The following is an 18,033-nucleotide window of genomic DNA, read 5'->3' as shown; positions in this document are numbered from 1 at the left end:
ATTACATTTGACCGATGCTTACTGACTGCCTCCTATCGTAAGGGATTATATTAGATACTAGTAGCATAATCCTAATAGTCCCCTTATAGTGGAGTGTGATAGAGCTTCATAGCTTATAAACTTGAGAACTGACTGAACTCAAATTCATATTCCTTAAAGAAATCTACCTACCCTTCATATTGTTATTGTTTTTCTTCAGTTGCTAAGTCATGTCTGATTCATTTGCAACCCCATGGACTGTAGCCACCAGGCTCCTCTGTCCATGGAATTTCCCAGGCAAGACTACTGGAGTGGGTTGCCATTTCCTTTTCCAGGGGATCTTCCTGACCCAAGGATTGAACCCATATCTCTTGCATTGACAAGCAAGTTCTTTACCACCTGACCTTAAATCTCCCCTTTCCCCATGTATTATTAATATGTACCACATCATACCAAGTTATCATAATCCAATACACATTTTATGTTCTCTTACCTGTATAAATGCTATTCTCTCTACCTAGAATGCCTCCATTCCTCTAATGGATAAAACCTACTTGTCCTTTTAACATTCTTCCCAGGCCTCACATTTGCTGAGGCCCTTTTACTCCCTTGAACCTCTCATCCCTCAGCTGAGTTAGATACCCACTTCTATGCAGCCATATCTAGGAATAACACTAGCAAAGGACTGACTTATCAGAGTGTATTGAAATTGATCTGCCAGCCTAACTCTAGAGCTGTTTCAGGGTAGGGACCATGCCATTCATTTAAGTGTCTTCCTTACCCAGCATAATTCTTGGCAGTAGCAGACTCTCAGTAATCATTGGTTGAAAGAGTGAAAGTCCCTGGTTCATGATTTTCCTAATTATCCTTTCTTCTTATGGATATGAGCCTCTATTTAATTTATTTATATATTCACTTCTACGGGCTTTAAAACTCTCAAACTAATGCCTTGATACAGAAAAACATGCATCTATTGCTCCCGCCTTGTATAATCTTCCAAAAGAACAGATTCCTTGCATGTATATAATTACACCACTATTTACACAGAATTGTCTTTTAAGATTGGTAGATGTTATTTATTCATTTAAAAATACTTATTAAGCTACTTCTGTAAACAGGATATCTAGAGGCTCCAGGACATATAAAAAGTGCAGAGAATCACATCTCACACAAGGGTCAGCCCTGAAAATCATGTGTAGTCAAAGTTATTTTTAACAGTCCCTTGAATCAGAGGTCAACAAATTTTTCTATATAAATATTTTCAGCATAGTGAACCATATGGGCTCTGTCACAGCTACTCTGCTCTTGCAGTGTGGAAGCAGAGATGATATGTAAATGAAGGTGTGCGGCTATTCCAGTACAAATTTACCTACAAAAATTATGGCTCAGGAACCACAGTTTGAGGACCTTGCCTTAAACTGGAAGGTGGGACAGACAGTAAAGATGTATGCAGGGTGCTGAGGGGATTGGGAGTAGGGGGAAATCACACATTCTCATCGCATGAAATTGGGATTGGGTGACCTGCAAAAGATGAATTTGCAGTTCAAAACTAATTCCAAAATACAGATGTGTGGAAGCTGTCACAATCAAACAAAGCTAGAAAAACCCAGGGAATGCTAGTCGTTCAAGAAAAGTAGCAGACCGAAATGTGAAGGTATTTGTTAGAAGCATCCAGGAATATGGCAACCTTAGTGACAATTTACCATTACAAAAAAATAGGGAAGATGAAAGATGTGTTATAAAAAAATATATGTCCTTCTGATGCAGAGGATTTTTATTGTCAGAATTCTTTTAAGGTCTGAGTTCATTACTGATCAATTTGGATAAGCTAACCATATAAATTCAAATATAAAATGTGTTAAATGTAACACTGAAATATGCTCTCATTGATCTTTTATTCACAGACCTTACCTGATATTTCTTTCTTTTTTTTTTTTTTTTTTTAATTCTAGCACCAATAGCTGCAGGAACTGGTCCCAATTTTTCTCTCTCAGATTTAGAAAGTTCTTCATACTACAGCATGAGTCCAGGAGCAATGAGGAGGTCTTTACCCAGCACATCCTCTACCAGGTAATTTTATTGTTGGCTCTTAATGAGGTCAAACTTCCTAGTTTACACACCTTGATTTTTAACTCTGGGCCTACTAGACACTTAGCAGTGTGCCTCTGGTAATAGATAGTAGAAGTGGGTTCAGCCTGAGTGGATTTCCAGTATCACTGAGGACAGAGAGCAAATGCACAGGCGGCATGCCTATGTGTGCATGTGGGGTGGGGGCGGCGCTTCCCAGGTATCCACCTGCCAATTCAGGAAATGTAGTTTCCATCCCTGAGTCAGGAAAATTCCCTGGACAAGGAAATGGCAACCCACTCTAGTATTCTTGCCTGGGAATTCCCATGGACAGAGGAGCCTGTGGCCTGCAGCCCATGGGGTTGCAAATGAGTCGGACATGACTTAGCAATTAAACAACAACATAAGCTCACACACACACACACATACACACACACACACATATATACACACATACACATATATACATACAGACTCACACATACACATCACTCAGTCAATTCTATGGCATGGGCTGAAAATAGTTAAAGACAGCTTTATCCAAAATGAGCGTCTTGTGTTCAGCTGTAAACTGTAAGCATTAGTGGGAGTTAGGGGGATGGAAAGTCATGGAATGGTGCTCTGGGTGAAGACGTGAGCAAAGACACAGAGGCAGGATGGAGTATGAAAATGGCATGTTCTCAGAAAATTAAGGACAAGGCTCGACTAGGGGAGAGTGTTTTGGCTAGTTTGGCAGAAAGTTGGCCCTGGTGACGACAGTCCCAGTCTCCATACCCGCAGCAAACGTTACTGCTCAGTTTCAGCTCTTTTCCTACTACTGTGCCCTGAGAGTTCTCAAAATCCAGTCTATTAGAGTTGCTCTGAGAGATGCAACTATGTGATATCCTAGTGTGAAGATGTAAAAGCAAATGCAGCCCGACAGCATTGTGGGGCCAGATCACAAGCACGGTTGCACCGGGAGACCTTTAAAAGAGTAAAGCTAAAAGAACACAACCAGATAACGATTCCAGGGTGCTTGATCCCCTTGGGGTCACAAAGCCAAAATCAGAATGAAGCATTTTGCAAGATCCTGTTGTCTCCAGATAACCTGTACCGGAGGGAAAGGGATTAGGCATTAAACCCACAGTATTCTTTTACAAATTGGCTTTAGCGCTGGACTGTGACAACAAAGAAAAGAATGGTGCAGAACGATCTTTAATGTTTGTGTACTTTGCAGAAAAACATTTGACAAAGGTATGTTCCTCCTAAAGCAAGCATTTGAGGATTTAAAACAATGTCCAGATGATAGAAATTTTCCCTGGTAGAGACTCATTCTTACCTTGACTTTATGTATTTTAACCATCATTACTTAAAAAAATCATCAGCTTGGTCATTACCAATAACTTGAAGATGGTTAAATAAACAGTATTTTCCCACATATAACCACCAAGTCCTACCATCATCTTTCACGTTATTTAAATGTCCCCCCTAGTTCACTGGGGTATAAAAAAGTCGTCTCCAGCGCCACCCCTCCCACCCCCACGTTAAAAAAAAAACACTTATAACAAAAGAATGAGATTTTGAACATATTCAGGTAGTAATACATTCTGAGGATTTTGAATGTTTGCTGATGGAAGGGACATTGTGTGTAACTACACTTAGTCAACATAAAAAAGCTTTGCAAATACTTGTGGTTAGTGATTAATTTAAAAGTCGATTGACTGTTTGTTTTTCATATGTGCACTGTGCGTGTACCATGGACAGCCCAGCTTCTCCAGCTGTTTTTTGCCTTTTGTTTCAACTTTCTGTGTGGAAGCCTGGTTATTAACGTACTTTAAAAAGCTAGTGTCATTCCCATATTCTGCAAATAACTAACCCTGATAAGGCAGTAATTATACACAGCATCAGTAGTTAATAACTTGATAATATGTTTGTTTTGCTCTCATTAGGCTCTCCTAAGATGATTCTTTTAAAATTATTCTTTAAATATATAGACTCAGCAGAATTATCTGTGTACAGTTGAGGAACTGTGCCCAGAAGAATACCCCAGATTTCCATATAGAAAAGTTCATCAACCAATCAGTCTTTGTTTATGTTATGCCAATATTAATTGGTCACCTGCTCTGTGGCAGTCACTGTATTAGGTGCTTTACATACCTGATAGGCGTTAATCTTCACAGTAATTTTACAGTACAGACAGTGCTGCATGTAACAATGTATCAGCCCACAACTCAGAGAAGTTAAGTAACGTGCCCAAGGTTGCAGACCAAGTAAATGGTAGAGTCTACATTCAAACTTGGAGCTGCTGGAACTTTCAAACAATACTGTTTTGACACTGGATCCTCTTAGGAATGGGGCTCACTTTTTCAGGAAGGAATAGAATAGGAAGCCCCCAGAAAGGATTATCTGGCATCTCTACTTTTCATGGACAGTTAGCATTTGCTATTTTGAATCATTATTACCATCTTGGAGGTATGTACGGTTCCTGCCTCCCCTTCTGGATTGCAGATCCCTTAGAGCAGCGGTCCCCAACCTTTTTGGCAGCAGGGACCAGTTTCATGGAAGACAGTTTTCCCACAGATTGGGGTGGGGTAGTGGCTGGGATGACTCAAGCACATGACAGTCATTGTGCACTTGATTTCTCATCTGATGCTGCTGCTGATCTGACAGGAGGTCCTGGTCCACACACGGAGGGCGGGGACCCCTGCTGAACTCTTCCAGTTCAGCTGCAAACACGTATTAAGTCCCAAGGATATGAGATCCATAAAGCAAGTAACAAGCAAGTAAAGTCAAGTAACAGGAGTTTTGCAGTCTCATGATATAGACTGATGCGTGAATGAAGATTTGTAGTTCAGAGCATTTGGAACACTCAGGAAAGAGGCATTTTGCTGTTCTTTAGGGACAAGATAAAGCATCTAGGCTTTGCACATAGTAGGAATTAAGCAAATATTTGAAACGAAGATAATAGTCTTCCCTTAATTTCTAGGTAGTATTGCTAAAGACAGAACAAATTCCACACCCAAGAATAGGTGGTGTGTCATTACTTAAAAGAGTATTTATCCTCCTTCTTATGTAGAGACCTTACTGGTCCTTTCCTGTGTCCCTCAAGTGTTTCTAGGAGAATAGAATTTATGTTAGATAGTCAAGAGCAAGAAGCCAGAATTAATAACTGGGGGTTCCCTGGCTGTCCAGTGGTTAGGACTCCGAGCTTCCACTGCAGAGGGCACGGGTTCCATCCTTGGTTGGGGAACTAAGATACTGTATGTCGTGCAGCACAGCCAAAATAAAAAAAAATAATAAGGAACAAAAGTAATGACTGATTCATATCTAAATTTAAAAAAATAAAGATTGATAGGCTTTAACTGTAGGTTCTGTATTCCTTCCAGTAAATATGTTCAAAATCATAGAAGGGGTAATATAAAAATTGGGATGAAATATGCTTTTCTTATCCCAAAGAACTTCATCAAGATAAACCAGCTGTCAGGTTTGTGAAGTCAGTAAACTTTGTCCTGGAAGCCCTTCACCCATCGCTCCTGGCACTTCTAATTTTCTTCCTTCCTGGATCTTGTTCTCTCCTCTAGCCTGTATCTCCACCTTCCCAACATTTATCCTGTGTCAACATTGCCCTGACAGTCCTTGCTTTCAAACTGAGGGGTCAGCTAATATCTACAGACTGTCTCACCTTTAGGATTTAATAACCACATGAGTAGGGCTTCCTTAGTGGCTCAGATGATAAAGAATCTGCCTGCAATACAGTAGTCCCAGGTTTGATCCCTAAGTCAGGAAGATCCCCTGGAGAAGGGAATGGCTACTGACCCAATCCGGTATTCTTGTCTAGAGAATTCCATGGACAGAGGAACATGGCAAGCTACAGTCCATGGGGTCGCAAAGAATCGAATACAATTGAGTAACTAAGTCTTAATGCATGAGTATTTGCATTTTATTCTAGAGGACACCAAGGAAATCAAAAGCATTAGAAACTCAGAAAAATATTGGTACTTGGAGAATGATAGGTAATGAAGTTGGCCTTTTGGGTGGGATCTCACTGAATCATGACACTTGGGCAAATCCTTGTCACAAGCACTCATGTGACTGTTTCTAAATCTGTAGCCCAATTCAGCAGTGTTTGAGCATCTGTTATTAGTCAGATACTGTGATAGGCACTAGAGCTTTAAAAAAAAATCCTGATAATCTCCTTCTTCACAGATCTCAAGCTCCTGTCAGAGAATGTAGGTCTTGCCTTTTATTTGCCAGGGAACACAAGAAAATATTTATTCTGTTTCCAATTTGTATTCTTTCAACTTCTAACTAAAATTATTTCAGGTGGCTTTCAATTTAAAAACTATAACAGATAATATTAAATACAGAGACGGCAGAAACCATGTGGAAAGATGGGAGAGACTCTTATATCAAGAACCTGAACCCAGAGTTATTCCTTAGGTTTAGCCCTGAGATGCCTGGTTTCCAAGGCAAGAAGGGAAAGCACCAGGTTATGTAATGTACCTTTTCCAATAAAAGGAAACTAGAATTTCTTTTAAAGAAACGACATGTTTTCTGGTTTTATGTATTAGGAGTTTTTTTGTGTATGTCCTTTTATAAAGTACTTCTGTTAGATGCAGTTTTACATAAAATACAGAAAAATTCTTTGAGTGGCTCTTTTTCATTAAACTTCAAGGAAAGCCAGGCGATGGACATTAAATAAATTGTTAGAGGTTTTTTCCTTTGGATACTAAGCTAGCATGCTGCAGGTCTGTTGCTTTCCTGCGATCTAGCTTTCATGAGAATAGAGCTTAAAGGCTAAGACTCCTGGAATGGCAACTTCAGTAACTAGAATTTCATGCCTTGAACTGGGTCTTCCTCACTTTTTTACTGGGATGGCTGCAGTGGCCTCTTAACTGTCTCCCCGGGGAAGGTTCTGTCTCCTTCTTTTCCCTTAGCTCTTCAAAAGCCGTCATCTCTGCAACTACCAGAATGACCTTTCTGACAGATGACTCTGACATCACTTCCTGTTTAGATCTATTCAGGGAGCCTCTATTGCTTGTAAGATAAAGTCCAGATATACAATATCTTCTATCACCTTCACCCCATCTTTCTCTGTACCCCTCCTGCCACTTTTAACCTGTTTTAACCTTTTAACACTTTTAACCTGTGTTTAACCTGTCAGCTCTGCGAGCGTCACACACTGCTTGTGGTGTCGTTTCTGCGTGACGTGCACCTTCCTCCTGGAGTGATGTTGGGAATAGCTAGTAACCTGGGTGACAGGAGCATACCAGTTAGGGCAGACCTGCCCTGCCACAGTGCCAAGTCCTGGAATGCCTCTAATGTGCCAGACCTTAACCCTGTAGGTTTGGGATCATGAAGCTGTCCTGGGCCAAAGATGGGGTGGCAAAGTTGGGGCAAACATGAGGAGCTTGAGAGTGGGACTTTGCCAGTTGATAAAGAAGTATTTCAGTATCTTAAAATCCAGAATGGCTGCCTCAGGAATGCATCACCTGAATTAACAGCCTTTCCCTGCCCTGTTTTTCTTTCTGCTTCTTCTCCTTACTCACTCTCTTACAGACAGTTCAGGAACCATGCCCTGTGGGCATCATTTCCCGACCTTCTTTGTGTATCATTGCTTTCTTCCTCCATCAAGGAACACACTGTAACCTCTGTGTGGTTCCACCATCATACCTGTATTTCTCTGTGCACGATTTCGTTTACCTCTTGTTCTTCATCCATGAGATTGTAAACCCCATGAACACAGGTGTTATATCTGATTCATTTCAATATTCTAGCCTTTAGCACAGTACATGACATGTGGGAGGTACACAGTAAATGTTTGATGAATGAATATATATTTAAAATTTTGTACCTGACATGTGAGGAAGAGATTACCCAACTAGTACTCACACCAGGTGTGAAATCTACTCATTCTGGTATGTTAGTTACATAATCAATTAATACAATTAGAACAACATTAGCAACATGTAGCATGTCACTACCTTTTAACTCTTGCAACCTCAAATTGGGAGAAAAAGACCTCAGTTCTTTAACTGGAAGAAATAGAATATATTCTGGAAATTTCCCAACCATACTTCTCCAAAGCTAAAACATCCCCACTTGATGGCACAGAAGTTCATTTTTGGTAATTTCCTTGTAGAGAAGTGGCATGCAAGTCACTGGGTCACTCTTTTTTCCACGTCCCTTATTCTCACAGGGAGAATAAGTAGAATTCTTCCACTTTTGTCTCGTTTGTTCACTGCTTTATCTCTAGGGCCTGCACAGTGGCAGTAGGCCAGGTCCCAGTCCAGGCACTGGAGATAAAACAGTGAACGAATGAGGCAAAAGTGGAAGGAAGGTATTGTCACTGTGCAATAAGTATTTTTTAAATGAAGAGCTCTAAGTAGAAGATGAGAAAATATGGCCCAAAAAAACCCAAAAGGCAATTCAGGCTTTACTTCGAGGGTTGTGTGCCCTGATTTTTCTCCTTCCTGGGGCACCAGAGGGGTTAAGTAGATGTCTAGGATCGTTGCTGATGGCAACGCCCCAGCCAGCGCTCTGGGAGATAGACATGTGGGCTTACTACCCAGTCTTCCAGGTGGAGACAGGAGACGAGCCAGCCAGCAGTTCCTCAAAGGAAAAAGGAACCGGATGTGGCGGCAGCAGCAACTCAAGTGACAGTAAAAACCAAACCCAGACACTTGGAACAACATAGACCCAAGAGTTTGTTCTCCATCCAGTGACTCACTAAACTGAACAGGAGCCCAAAGAAGCCCACGGAACTACACTGAGTTACCCAGTTGCTTCCTTCCTTGGCTTTCTTTCCACCAGAGATGCCACGTCCGGGAGAAAGGTGGTTTGGATGGCTTTTAAACATGTACCCGTTTGTTATTTCAGCTCCACGAAGCGCCTCAAGTCTGTGGAGGATGAAATGGACAGTCCTGGTGAAGAGCCATTTTACACAGGCCAAGGGCGCTCCCCGGGGAGCGGAAGTCAGTCCAGCGGGTGGCATGAAGTGGAGCCAGGTAAGCAGGGCGGGTGGCCACTGTGAAGTCTAAGATGTGGTGGGGGTTGGTGGGGAGGAGGGAGTGACGCCAGGCAGAACGCGAAGGGAGTGAGCTCAGAGCAGTGGACTTTCTGACTTTCTCCACGTGAACACGTCTGTACCTGACGGCTGCTTTTATGAAAGGGTGGCAGGGCAAGGATGCCATTCAGCTGAGGTGAAAGATTGAGAATGGTGTGTAGGGTTTTCTACTCTTACATGTTTTCACTACACAGCGATCCAGTGCTCCGTTTGCCTTTGCTTTCATTTTATACTAACTGCCTTTTGGGTTTGGTTTTATCTTTTATCAAAATAAAAATCCATCAACTTTTTCGACTGCATCAGTAGCATTAGAGAGGAAAGAAGGGCTCCCTGTGCAGTAGCTTGCACTTGGATCTTTATAAAATGAGGAAACTTTTAAATATGTTTTGTCATCACAATTCTTTTTCTATTTAAAAGCAGCAGCTAAAAAAATAAAATAAAAATAAAAGGAATAGCTATCTTTATGTCCGTCTTTTATGAACTGAGCAAATGATGACTGCTAGTCTAACCTCCTGGGGTTTAGTCCTGACTCTGGAGTCTTGAGCCATGTGACTAATTCTGATAGCAGAAGCCTTTTGAAACTTTTCTCAGTGTCTATAACCTCCAGATTGGCAAGGGAGAATCTTCTCCAGTACCTTCCTCAATACACAGTCTAATGATGTAGAGAATAGAGTGGGCTTTGGAAAAAGACAGGTTGAGTATAATCATGGCTCCGCTTCGGCTGGCTGTGTGATTATGGGCAAACCACCTAACCTCTCTGAGACTAAGTGTCTCCATTTTTACCATCTGTCAATAATAATAGGCATTTCAGTGTTGTTGAGAATTAAATGAAGTAATATACATGACCCAACTAAGAATTATACCTAGCACAGTAAGTTTGAAAAGATTTTCCCAATTCTTGCCTCAGAATAAACAAGCAGCGAGAAAATCTCTGAACCCCTTCACCTTCAATCTTAACTCCTTTCTCTCCCGCTAACATATCAAAAGAGAATCTTCAGAGAGTGTGACTATAGAGGAAACAACACAGCGGAGGCTTGGGGGATGATGGAACTGTTCTATATCCTGATTGTGGTGGTGGTTACAGGAATCTATACATGTGTTAACATTCATATTACTAGAAATGCATGCCTTCCACTTCTGAGCCCCCAGGCAGTTTTACTGTATGATAATTAAAAACAAAACCTCGGTCCCCACTAGCTGAGTCCTTTATCTTGTTCCCTTTACCAAAATGTGAAGATTTCATTTTGCCTCCCTTCTACCTAATCTTTTTACCCAGCTCATCCATTCATTGACTCACAGTTTCACTGAGAAACTTTTTGTGGATGAGGCACTATGCCTGGTTCTGGGAACTCAAAGCTGAATGAGAAGGTTGTGGCTCCTGCTTTCAAGGAATTCACAGTTGGGGTGGAGAACAGACACATAAGAAGATCATTATGTGGTGATACGGGAGGTGTAAGGATGGGGTTTACCTCTGGTGCCACCATTTTCTAAGTATCATCAACATAGTGCTCAGGGTGTGATGGGTCTTCTACAGAGGGCTACGCATCAGCTCACCCCACACAGAGATCCATGCCAGTTTGCCGAAAGCGGTCAGGAAATACGCCCTGGCCTAAATGAACGTGCTGACTACCCATGCTGGTAAATGCACGTTAGCACGACCTCAGGATAGTGCCAATGAGAAGCTTATGTGCTGTTAAAAAATTAAAAGATCTACATGTTCTTTAAACCCTTTTTAAAAGGCCAGTTAAAGTCCTGGCTAGTTTACCTGCTTCTGTGAAAGTGAGACTCAAAATATATAGGTTTGGGACATTGTGCTCGAGAGTCATACTAACTCGGTTTTACACAGACTGAGCTGCTTTTTTTGTTGTTGATGTACATGAAGCTCCTCTTCCAGGAGCCTGTCCTCTGGATCCTTAAGTAGATTCCTTTTGAGCCTATGTGGGGGCTGTGGGAGTAGGTTAAATATAGAATATGTTGACCTAGTGACTCTTTTATTCAGAATAATTCTGTTCCCCTCTTCTGCATGTTCTGATTCAACTGATCATAAATTTTAACATCTGAATAACTGTATCCCTTATGGTCATTAAACAACTAAAGTTTAATGGCTGAATCCTTTTGGGGAAGAGATATATCCTTTTGGGGAAGAGACACACACACACACACACACACAATTACACTATATATTATACTATATGTATATATACACACATGCTATATACATATACACATATAGTGTAAGCATATAATTAATAGTAGGGGGGATTCTCTAAGGGAAAAAATGTATACTTTTAGAGAAATCCCTCATAATTTTACTGTATTCCTGGACTGATGCTCCATTCTCTATTTCTTTTTCATTATTGAAAAATGCAGTTTCATGGTATATATGCAGGGGGTGGGAGGGGACAGTGGATAAATTTGCATTTGTCCGTATTCAGCATAGAAAGTCGTAATAGAAACAGGGCCTGAGGGGACATTAAAACTCAACTGAAGGATGTTGTACATGTTCCTGGTGGCTTTGGTGTCACTAACTCACACCAGCCATTTTAAATGGATAATTTATGCTGCCAGATGGTCCTTTTGGGGGATTTTCCATCTAGCCCAATCCCCTTTTGGCACAGAGGACACCCTTATGTTGTTCCCACACTGATCCAGGCCTAGCATCTCCCCAGGGATACAGTTCATTGAGTAGGAGGCTTTTAGTGGTCCACACATGTAAATTACCTTCATAATGTGGTGGGAGTTTATGCATATCTGAAGGCCAGCAGCCTCTTGGTTGCCTGCATTTGGAATAATTCTCACAAGCTAGTACTAAAGGATACTTTGTTTATGTCTCAGATGTGACCCAGGAAGCAAGGCCTGTGCTTACTCCTCCACTCAGAAAGCTTTGCATCTGTTTACCTGCCCTCAAATGCTTTTTCAGCGCTCCCCGGCCAAAAGAGGGCCGAAGGTTGCCAGAAGAGACAAATTTCCTGGAGCAACAGGAAGGCTTTGGAAAGTAAAACAAACCAGACATGCAGTAAATTACATGGGCTCTTTCAAATGTCTTTTGTAGTATCCTGTTCCCCATTAGTTTATCTCAGCACTTTTAGTGCACAGCTCTTATTATCTGGGAAGAAGGGCATAGGAGATTAAAGATGATGTTAGTTTAAAAACATCAGACAACCTCAAGCTGACTTTTGCTTCTCTTACAATGCTGCATTTGTTCTCTCCACTTAGTTTCGTTTCCCAGTTATCTCAAAACTGGGTTAGATTCGAAGCTTTGAAGCTAATCATGCACTGATGAAATGAGTCCTATGAAATTCTATCAAGCAAAAGTGCACATACCATCAACTCTTGTTTATCTGGACAAATGAAAAACTGCAGAGGAACTGATAATGCAAATGAATAGGAAGGAAACCAAGAGGCAGGCGCCTACACTGGGTCAGATACTGAGCATGGTGCTTTCGTATGTATGGCAAAGATTATGGTTCCAATTGTTTAAGTACTTCCTGTCTACCAAGTTTTTTTTTTTTTAATTGCCCTAAATCATGCAAGTAGAGTGAGCTTGCCTCTGTAGAGATGAAAACTGAGAATTATAAAATGTTAGGTGACTTGCCCAGAGTCACACAGATCGTAAACCTGGGGATCCCTAATCTGATTTTGGAATATAAGTTTTGTCTTCTCTGCCCAGTAACCTCTTTTACTATAAACATTTATACTTGTATTTTAAGGTCTCATGTGATAGGCTTGTATTGAAATTAAAAACATAACAATAAAAAAAATTTAAGTTATTCATCAGAAAGACTTGAAAATCCCCTACTTCCTTATCCCAAACCCTTGACGTGCACCCAGGTCGGGGAAGGATTGTGGGTTTATTAAATACATATAGGACATAATACATGAACCAACAGTATTAACTGTTAACAAAGTCAGATATCTATCATTTTTCTCATAAAATCATATAATCCTCAGGATTCAGATCTTTGTTCAAATAATACATCATCAGTGAGGCTTCCAGTGACTTAAAATAGCTGCTGTTTCTCTTCCATCATCCTATAATTCATAAACTTTTCCTTTCTTTATACCATCTTCTCCTGTTATCTTATGTTCTCCTACTTGGATATACACTCTGAGTAGTGGGCCTGGGTCTGTCTTTTCTGCTGCTGTACACCCAGCATCCCTGACAGTGTCTGGCACATAATACGTACTCAATAAATGTTGATCGAATGAATGAATGAAGCCTATAAAGCAGGGAATTTGGGTGCTTTCCATAAATCTGAAAGCAGAACTTGCCACCAGTAATTCTCTCAGAATTGATGTTTACTATATTCTCAATCTGTAGGCTATTATTCAGTCAAATCCAATTATTAGCAAGTAGTAAACAAAGCCGTGGGCTTCCCCGGTGGCTCAGCAGTAAAGACTGCCCGCCAGTGCAGGAAACAGGGAGACACAGGTTCAGTCCCTGGGTTGGGAAGATCCCCTGGAGGAGGAAACGGCAACCCGCTCCAGTATCCTTGCCTGGGAAATCTCATGAATAGAGTAGCCTGGTGGGCTACAGTTCGTGGGGTCTCAAAACAGTCAAACATGACTAAGCAACTAAGCAACAACAGCAAGCAAAACAATTGCTAAGGCTCAACCAAGGGCCCCGTTGACAAGTGGTAGTATATAGCATTTTATTACAAGTATCTCTCACCTTGAAGGGTATTCCGTTAAGGGAATCGAATCCTTTTTTTCTAAAGGGAATACTTTATTGATTTTTAAGATAATGCTTTTTTTTTAATAAAAGGACAATTCATTATTACAAGCTGTATATCAAGAATTCCAATAACGAATCTTCTGTAGAATGTTTTCTGTAACTTTCTTGATTTTTGTCTGAATATTTTCAGATTTCCATATGAAATTTTCTCTATAGTAGCTTAATTAACACCCATATGAGACACTATGAAATCTGTATTATGTGACGTCTAATCTGTTACACAAAGTGTGGTCCACGCACCAGCAACATGGCATCATCTGGGAGCTTATTAGAAGTACAGAATTTCAGACCTTACCCAGACCCATGGAATTTTAACAAGATGGGTGGTGCTTATACATGTTAGTGATTGAAAATCCCTGATCTAGGCTCCTTCCTTGACTGTTCCTTTTTGCAGCCTCCTACCACTCAATTCTTGCCTTATCTAGAGGCAACCTGAACTTTCACTATTGTGATCCCCAAGCTTTCTCCCTACTGTAAGTAGGAATGCCATTAATGCTCTTCTAGACAGATAGAAATCTAACCTATTTTCAGACATGTCAGAGAAGATGGTACCCTTACACAGTGGTTCATACCTCAGTACAAGAAGAAAATTCTCCTGTCTCTCTCATCTTCCTCCAGTGGAAGTACATGAAGAAGAAGAGCTGGTCATCTAATCAATATAATTCAAGTCAAACCAAGTCACTGAATCTTTATTAAGTGCTGACTGTGTGCAGTACAGAGTAGGTTCAAAGTTGACTCCATTGAGTCCCTGTCTTCAATGGCAAACCAGATTTTCTTCGTGGTCAGACACCATCTGTAAGATGGGAACTGTGGTTTCTGCCCCATCTCTGTCACAAAGCTCGGTTCAGTTTAGTCTCTAAGTTGTGTCTGACTCTTTGCAACCCCATGGATAGTAGCCCGCCAGTCTCCTCTCCCTATGGAATTTTCCAGGCAAGAGTACTGGAGTGGGTTGTCATTTCTTTCTCCAAGGGATCTTCCCCACCTAGGGATCAAATCTGGGTCTCTTGCATTGCAGGCGTATTCTTTACCAACTGAGCCGCCAGGGAAGTCACAAAGTTATGACAGTTAAATGATCAACTTGAACTTCTGCTTCAAGTTCCAAATCCTTTGTTAAAATTAACGTTCTCTAATTGTATGAAATATTGTTAGGATTATTGAAGGAGACAGACCTTACCAGCTCATGGTGGTTGAAAGCCAGCAGGATTAAATGCTACAGGGGTAAAAGGAGAGAGTGGTTCAACCTGACTTTAGAATTAGAGACACTGTCTGCAGAAGGAGGCAGTGAAACTGGATTTCCATTGGACCTCAAATGAAAAAGTTCACAAACTTGAAAGTGAGACATGATGTCTCTTAGCCTTTCAGTCATGGGTATATATAAATTTGTGTTCTCCACATATCTTTTTTTTCATATATATATCTATCTTACAAAGCAGTTTTGTGGCTGTCCTGTGAAGCTTCTCAGGTTGTCTGTGTTCCCAAAATTGACTCATTTGAGGGTTCAGTGGGTTTCATGGATTACTCAGTTGTACCACTTTCTGCATTTGACACATACATGCCAGTCAATATTAGAATAAATGTATTTTTTATTGTGAAAAATATGTGAAATTATACAACTTTTTCAGTGAAATTTAGTTCTGTGTTTGAAAAGAGGAGCTTCTTACTCCTTAAATTTTCTCCTGTAGAAAAATATTCACAACTCTAGCATGCCTTCAGTTATTTTGTGATTGTAAAACTTTATTAACAGACACTGTTATTTTAGCCAAGATGCTGGAAGTTCTGAACAGTTCAGTAAAAAGTTTTAAAGCCAAATTTGGTAAGTAATAAGTTTAGCTGTAGTCCTTTTCTTAAAAACTTTCAGAGATAAACTTCTTTCAGAAATAGATTTCTTCCCAAAGGCATCAGTTCAGTTCAGTTCAGTTAGTTCAATTGCTCAGTCATGTCCGACTCTTTGTAACCACATGGACCACAGCACGCCAGGCCTCCCTGTCCATCACCAACTCCCGGAGTTTACACAAACTCATGTCCATTGAGTCAGTGATGCCATCCAACCATCTCATCCTTTGTCGTCTCCTTCTCCTCCTGCCCTCAGTCTTTCCCAGCATCAGGGTCTTTTCAAATAAGTCAGCTCTTTGCATCAGGTGGCCAAAGTATTGGAGTTTCAGCTTCAACATCAGTCCTTTCAATGAACACTCAGGACTGATCTCCTTTAGGATGGACTGGTTGGATCTCCTTGCAGTCCAAGGGACTCTCTCAAAAGTCTTCTCCAACACCACAGTTCAAAAGCATCAATTCTTCAGTGCTCAGCTTTCTTTATAGTCCAACTCTCACATCCATATGTGACTACTGGAAAAACCATAGCCTTGACTAGACAGACAAAGTTGGCAAAGTAATGTCTCTGCTTTTGAATATGCTGTCTAGGTTGGTCATAACTTTTCTTCTAAGGAGTAGCATCTTTTAATTTCATGGCTGCAGTCACATCTGCAGTGATTTTGGAGCCCAGAAAAATAAAGTCTGACACTGTTTCCACTGTTTCCCCATCTATTTGCCATGAAGTGATGGGACCGCATGCCATGATCTTCGTTTTCTGAATGTCGAGCTTTAAGCCAACTTTTTTACTCTCCTCTTTCACTTTCATCTAGAGGCTCTTTAGTTCTTCACTTTCTGCCATAAGGGTGGTGAAATCTGCATATCTGAGGTTATTGATATTTCTCCCAGCAATCTTGATTCCAGCTTATGCTTCCTCTAGCCCAGCGTTGCATGATGTACTCTGCATATAAGTTGAATAAGCAGGGTGACAATATACAGCCTTGACGTACTCCTTTTCCTATTTGGAACCAGTCTGTTGTTCCATGTCCAGTTCTAACCGTTGCTTCCTGACCTGCATACAGATCTCTCAGGAACCAGGTCAGGTGGTCTGGTATTCCCATCTCTTTCAGAATTTTCCACAGTTTATTGTGATCCACACAGTCAAAGGCTTTGGCATAGTCAGTAAAGCAGAAATAGATGTTTTTCTGGAACTCTTCTGCTTTTTTGATGATCCAGAGGATGTTGGCAATTTGATCTCTGGTTCGTCTGCCTGTTCTAAAACCAGCTTGAACATCTGGAAGTTCACAATTCACATATTGCTGAAGCCTGGCTTGGAGAATTTTAAGCATTACTTAACTAGCGTGTGAGATGAATGCAATTGTGCAGTAGTTTGAGCATTCTTTGGCATTGCCTTTCTTTGGGATTGGAATGAAGACTGACCTTTTCCAGAGGCACAGCAGTCCTCATTTTTGAAAGTTAAAATTAAGCACTATAGTAATACACTGTCTGTTCTTATCACAATTATTAAGTCAATGTATATATTTTTAAAGGTATTTTTAGAAGAGTAGTTGGTAAACATTGGGTCAACCAGAAGCCCAGGACATTTAGAACCAGAGTTCAAGTGTCACAACTGCTAGGAACACAGTTGCATTTTGCAGACTTAGGTTGGTTCATTGTAGTTTTCAATATTCCATATGGAGTTCAGTTGATTCCCAACTCCGCTGGTCCTAATTTGACTGCTAATAGTCATTCATCAGTTGTAAGAGTGGGGAAAGTTTACCAGCTTAAACTTGTAGCTGAGACACATGAGCAGAAGCCCATTATCAATGCCAATAAAAAGGCTGCAGACTAGTAACAATAGTCCATTGATCATGGACACTCAGCCGCACTGGCATATATTAAGGGAGATGATTAAACCTCCCACAATCTCCTGCTGTAATAGGAAGAGTCACTGTTACAGAACACTGCCATAGGATCAATGTCTTGGCTTTTCTTCTGCATTTATAGAGCATTGGGAAATCATCATTATGTGACAACATTGTCTCCCATTACCTCTTTAATATTGGCACTTGCCAGATAGAGACCAGTGCACCAGAGAGCACCACTGCAGTGACAAGGGTTCTTGCTCTCTAGTGACCGTCTGTTAGCAGAGAAATTTCATCCAAATACGGGGTTATGAAAGATGAACTATATTACAAATCAAGCACTCCTTAACTGCCCTTCAGAAATGTTCATATCTTCTTTATCAAGGCTATTTTTTAAAGCTAACAAAGGGAGCGAGAACAACATATTCTAATAAAAGATTACCTATTAGAAGAAAAGAAATACTCTTCCCATGTAAACGCATGTACACCATATGTGTGTGGATGTGTGTTTGTCAGATATATGGTAAAGCACAATC

General features: G+C 40.7%; 1 protein-coding gene across 9 annotated transcripts in view; it reads left to right on the top strand.

The window, feature by feature from the left end:
* The window catches only part of NFIA (nuclear factor I A), a 427,392-nt gene that overhangs the window by 300,873 nt on the left and 108,486 nt on the right, over window positions 1-18,033 (top strand). For all 9 annotated transcript variants that reach the window (XM_059884867.1, XM_015465326.3, XM_024989708.2 and 6 more), the window contains 2 exons: window positions 1,932-2,049; window positions 8,905-9,032. In XM_059884867.1, coding sequence (XP_059740850.1) covers window positions 1,932-2,049; window positions 8,905-9,032 — 246 coding nt within the window. The remainder of the gene's footprint in view (window positions 1-1,931; window positions 2,050-8,904; window positions 9,033-18,033) is intronic.

Source organism: Bos taurus, chromosome 3 (assembly GCF_002263795.3).
Source record: "Bos taurus isolate L1 Dominette 01449 registration number 42190680 breed Hereford chromosome 3, ARS-UCD2.0, whole genome shotgun sequence".
Lineage (NCBI taxonomy): Eukaryota > Metazoa > Chordata > Mammalia > Artiodactyla > Bovidae > Bos > Bos taurus.
The sequence above is the reverse complement of the archived record's forward strand: the minus strand, read 5'-3'. Positions and strand labels throughout refer to the sequence as shown.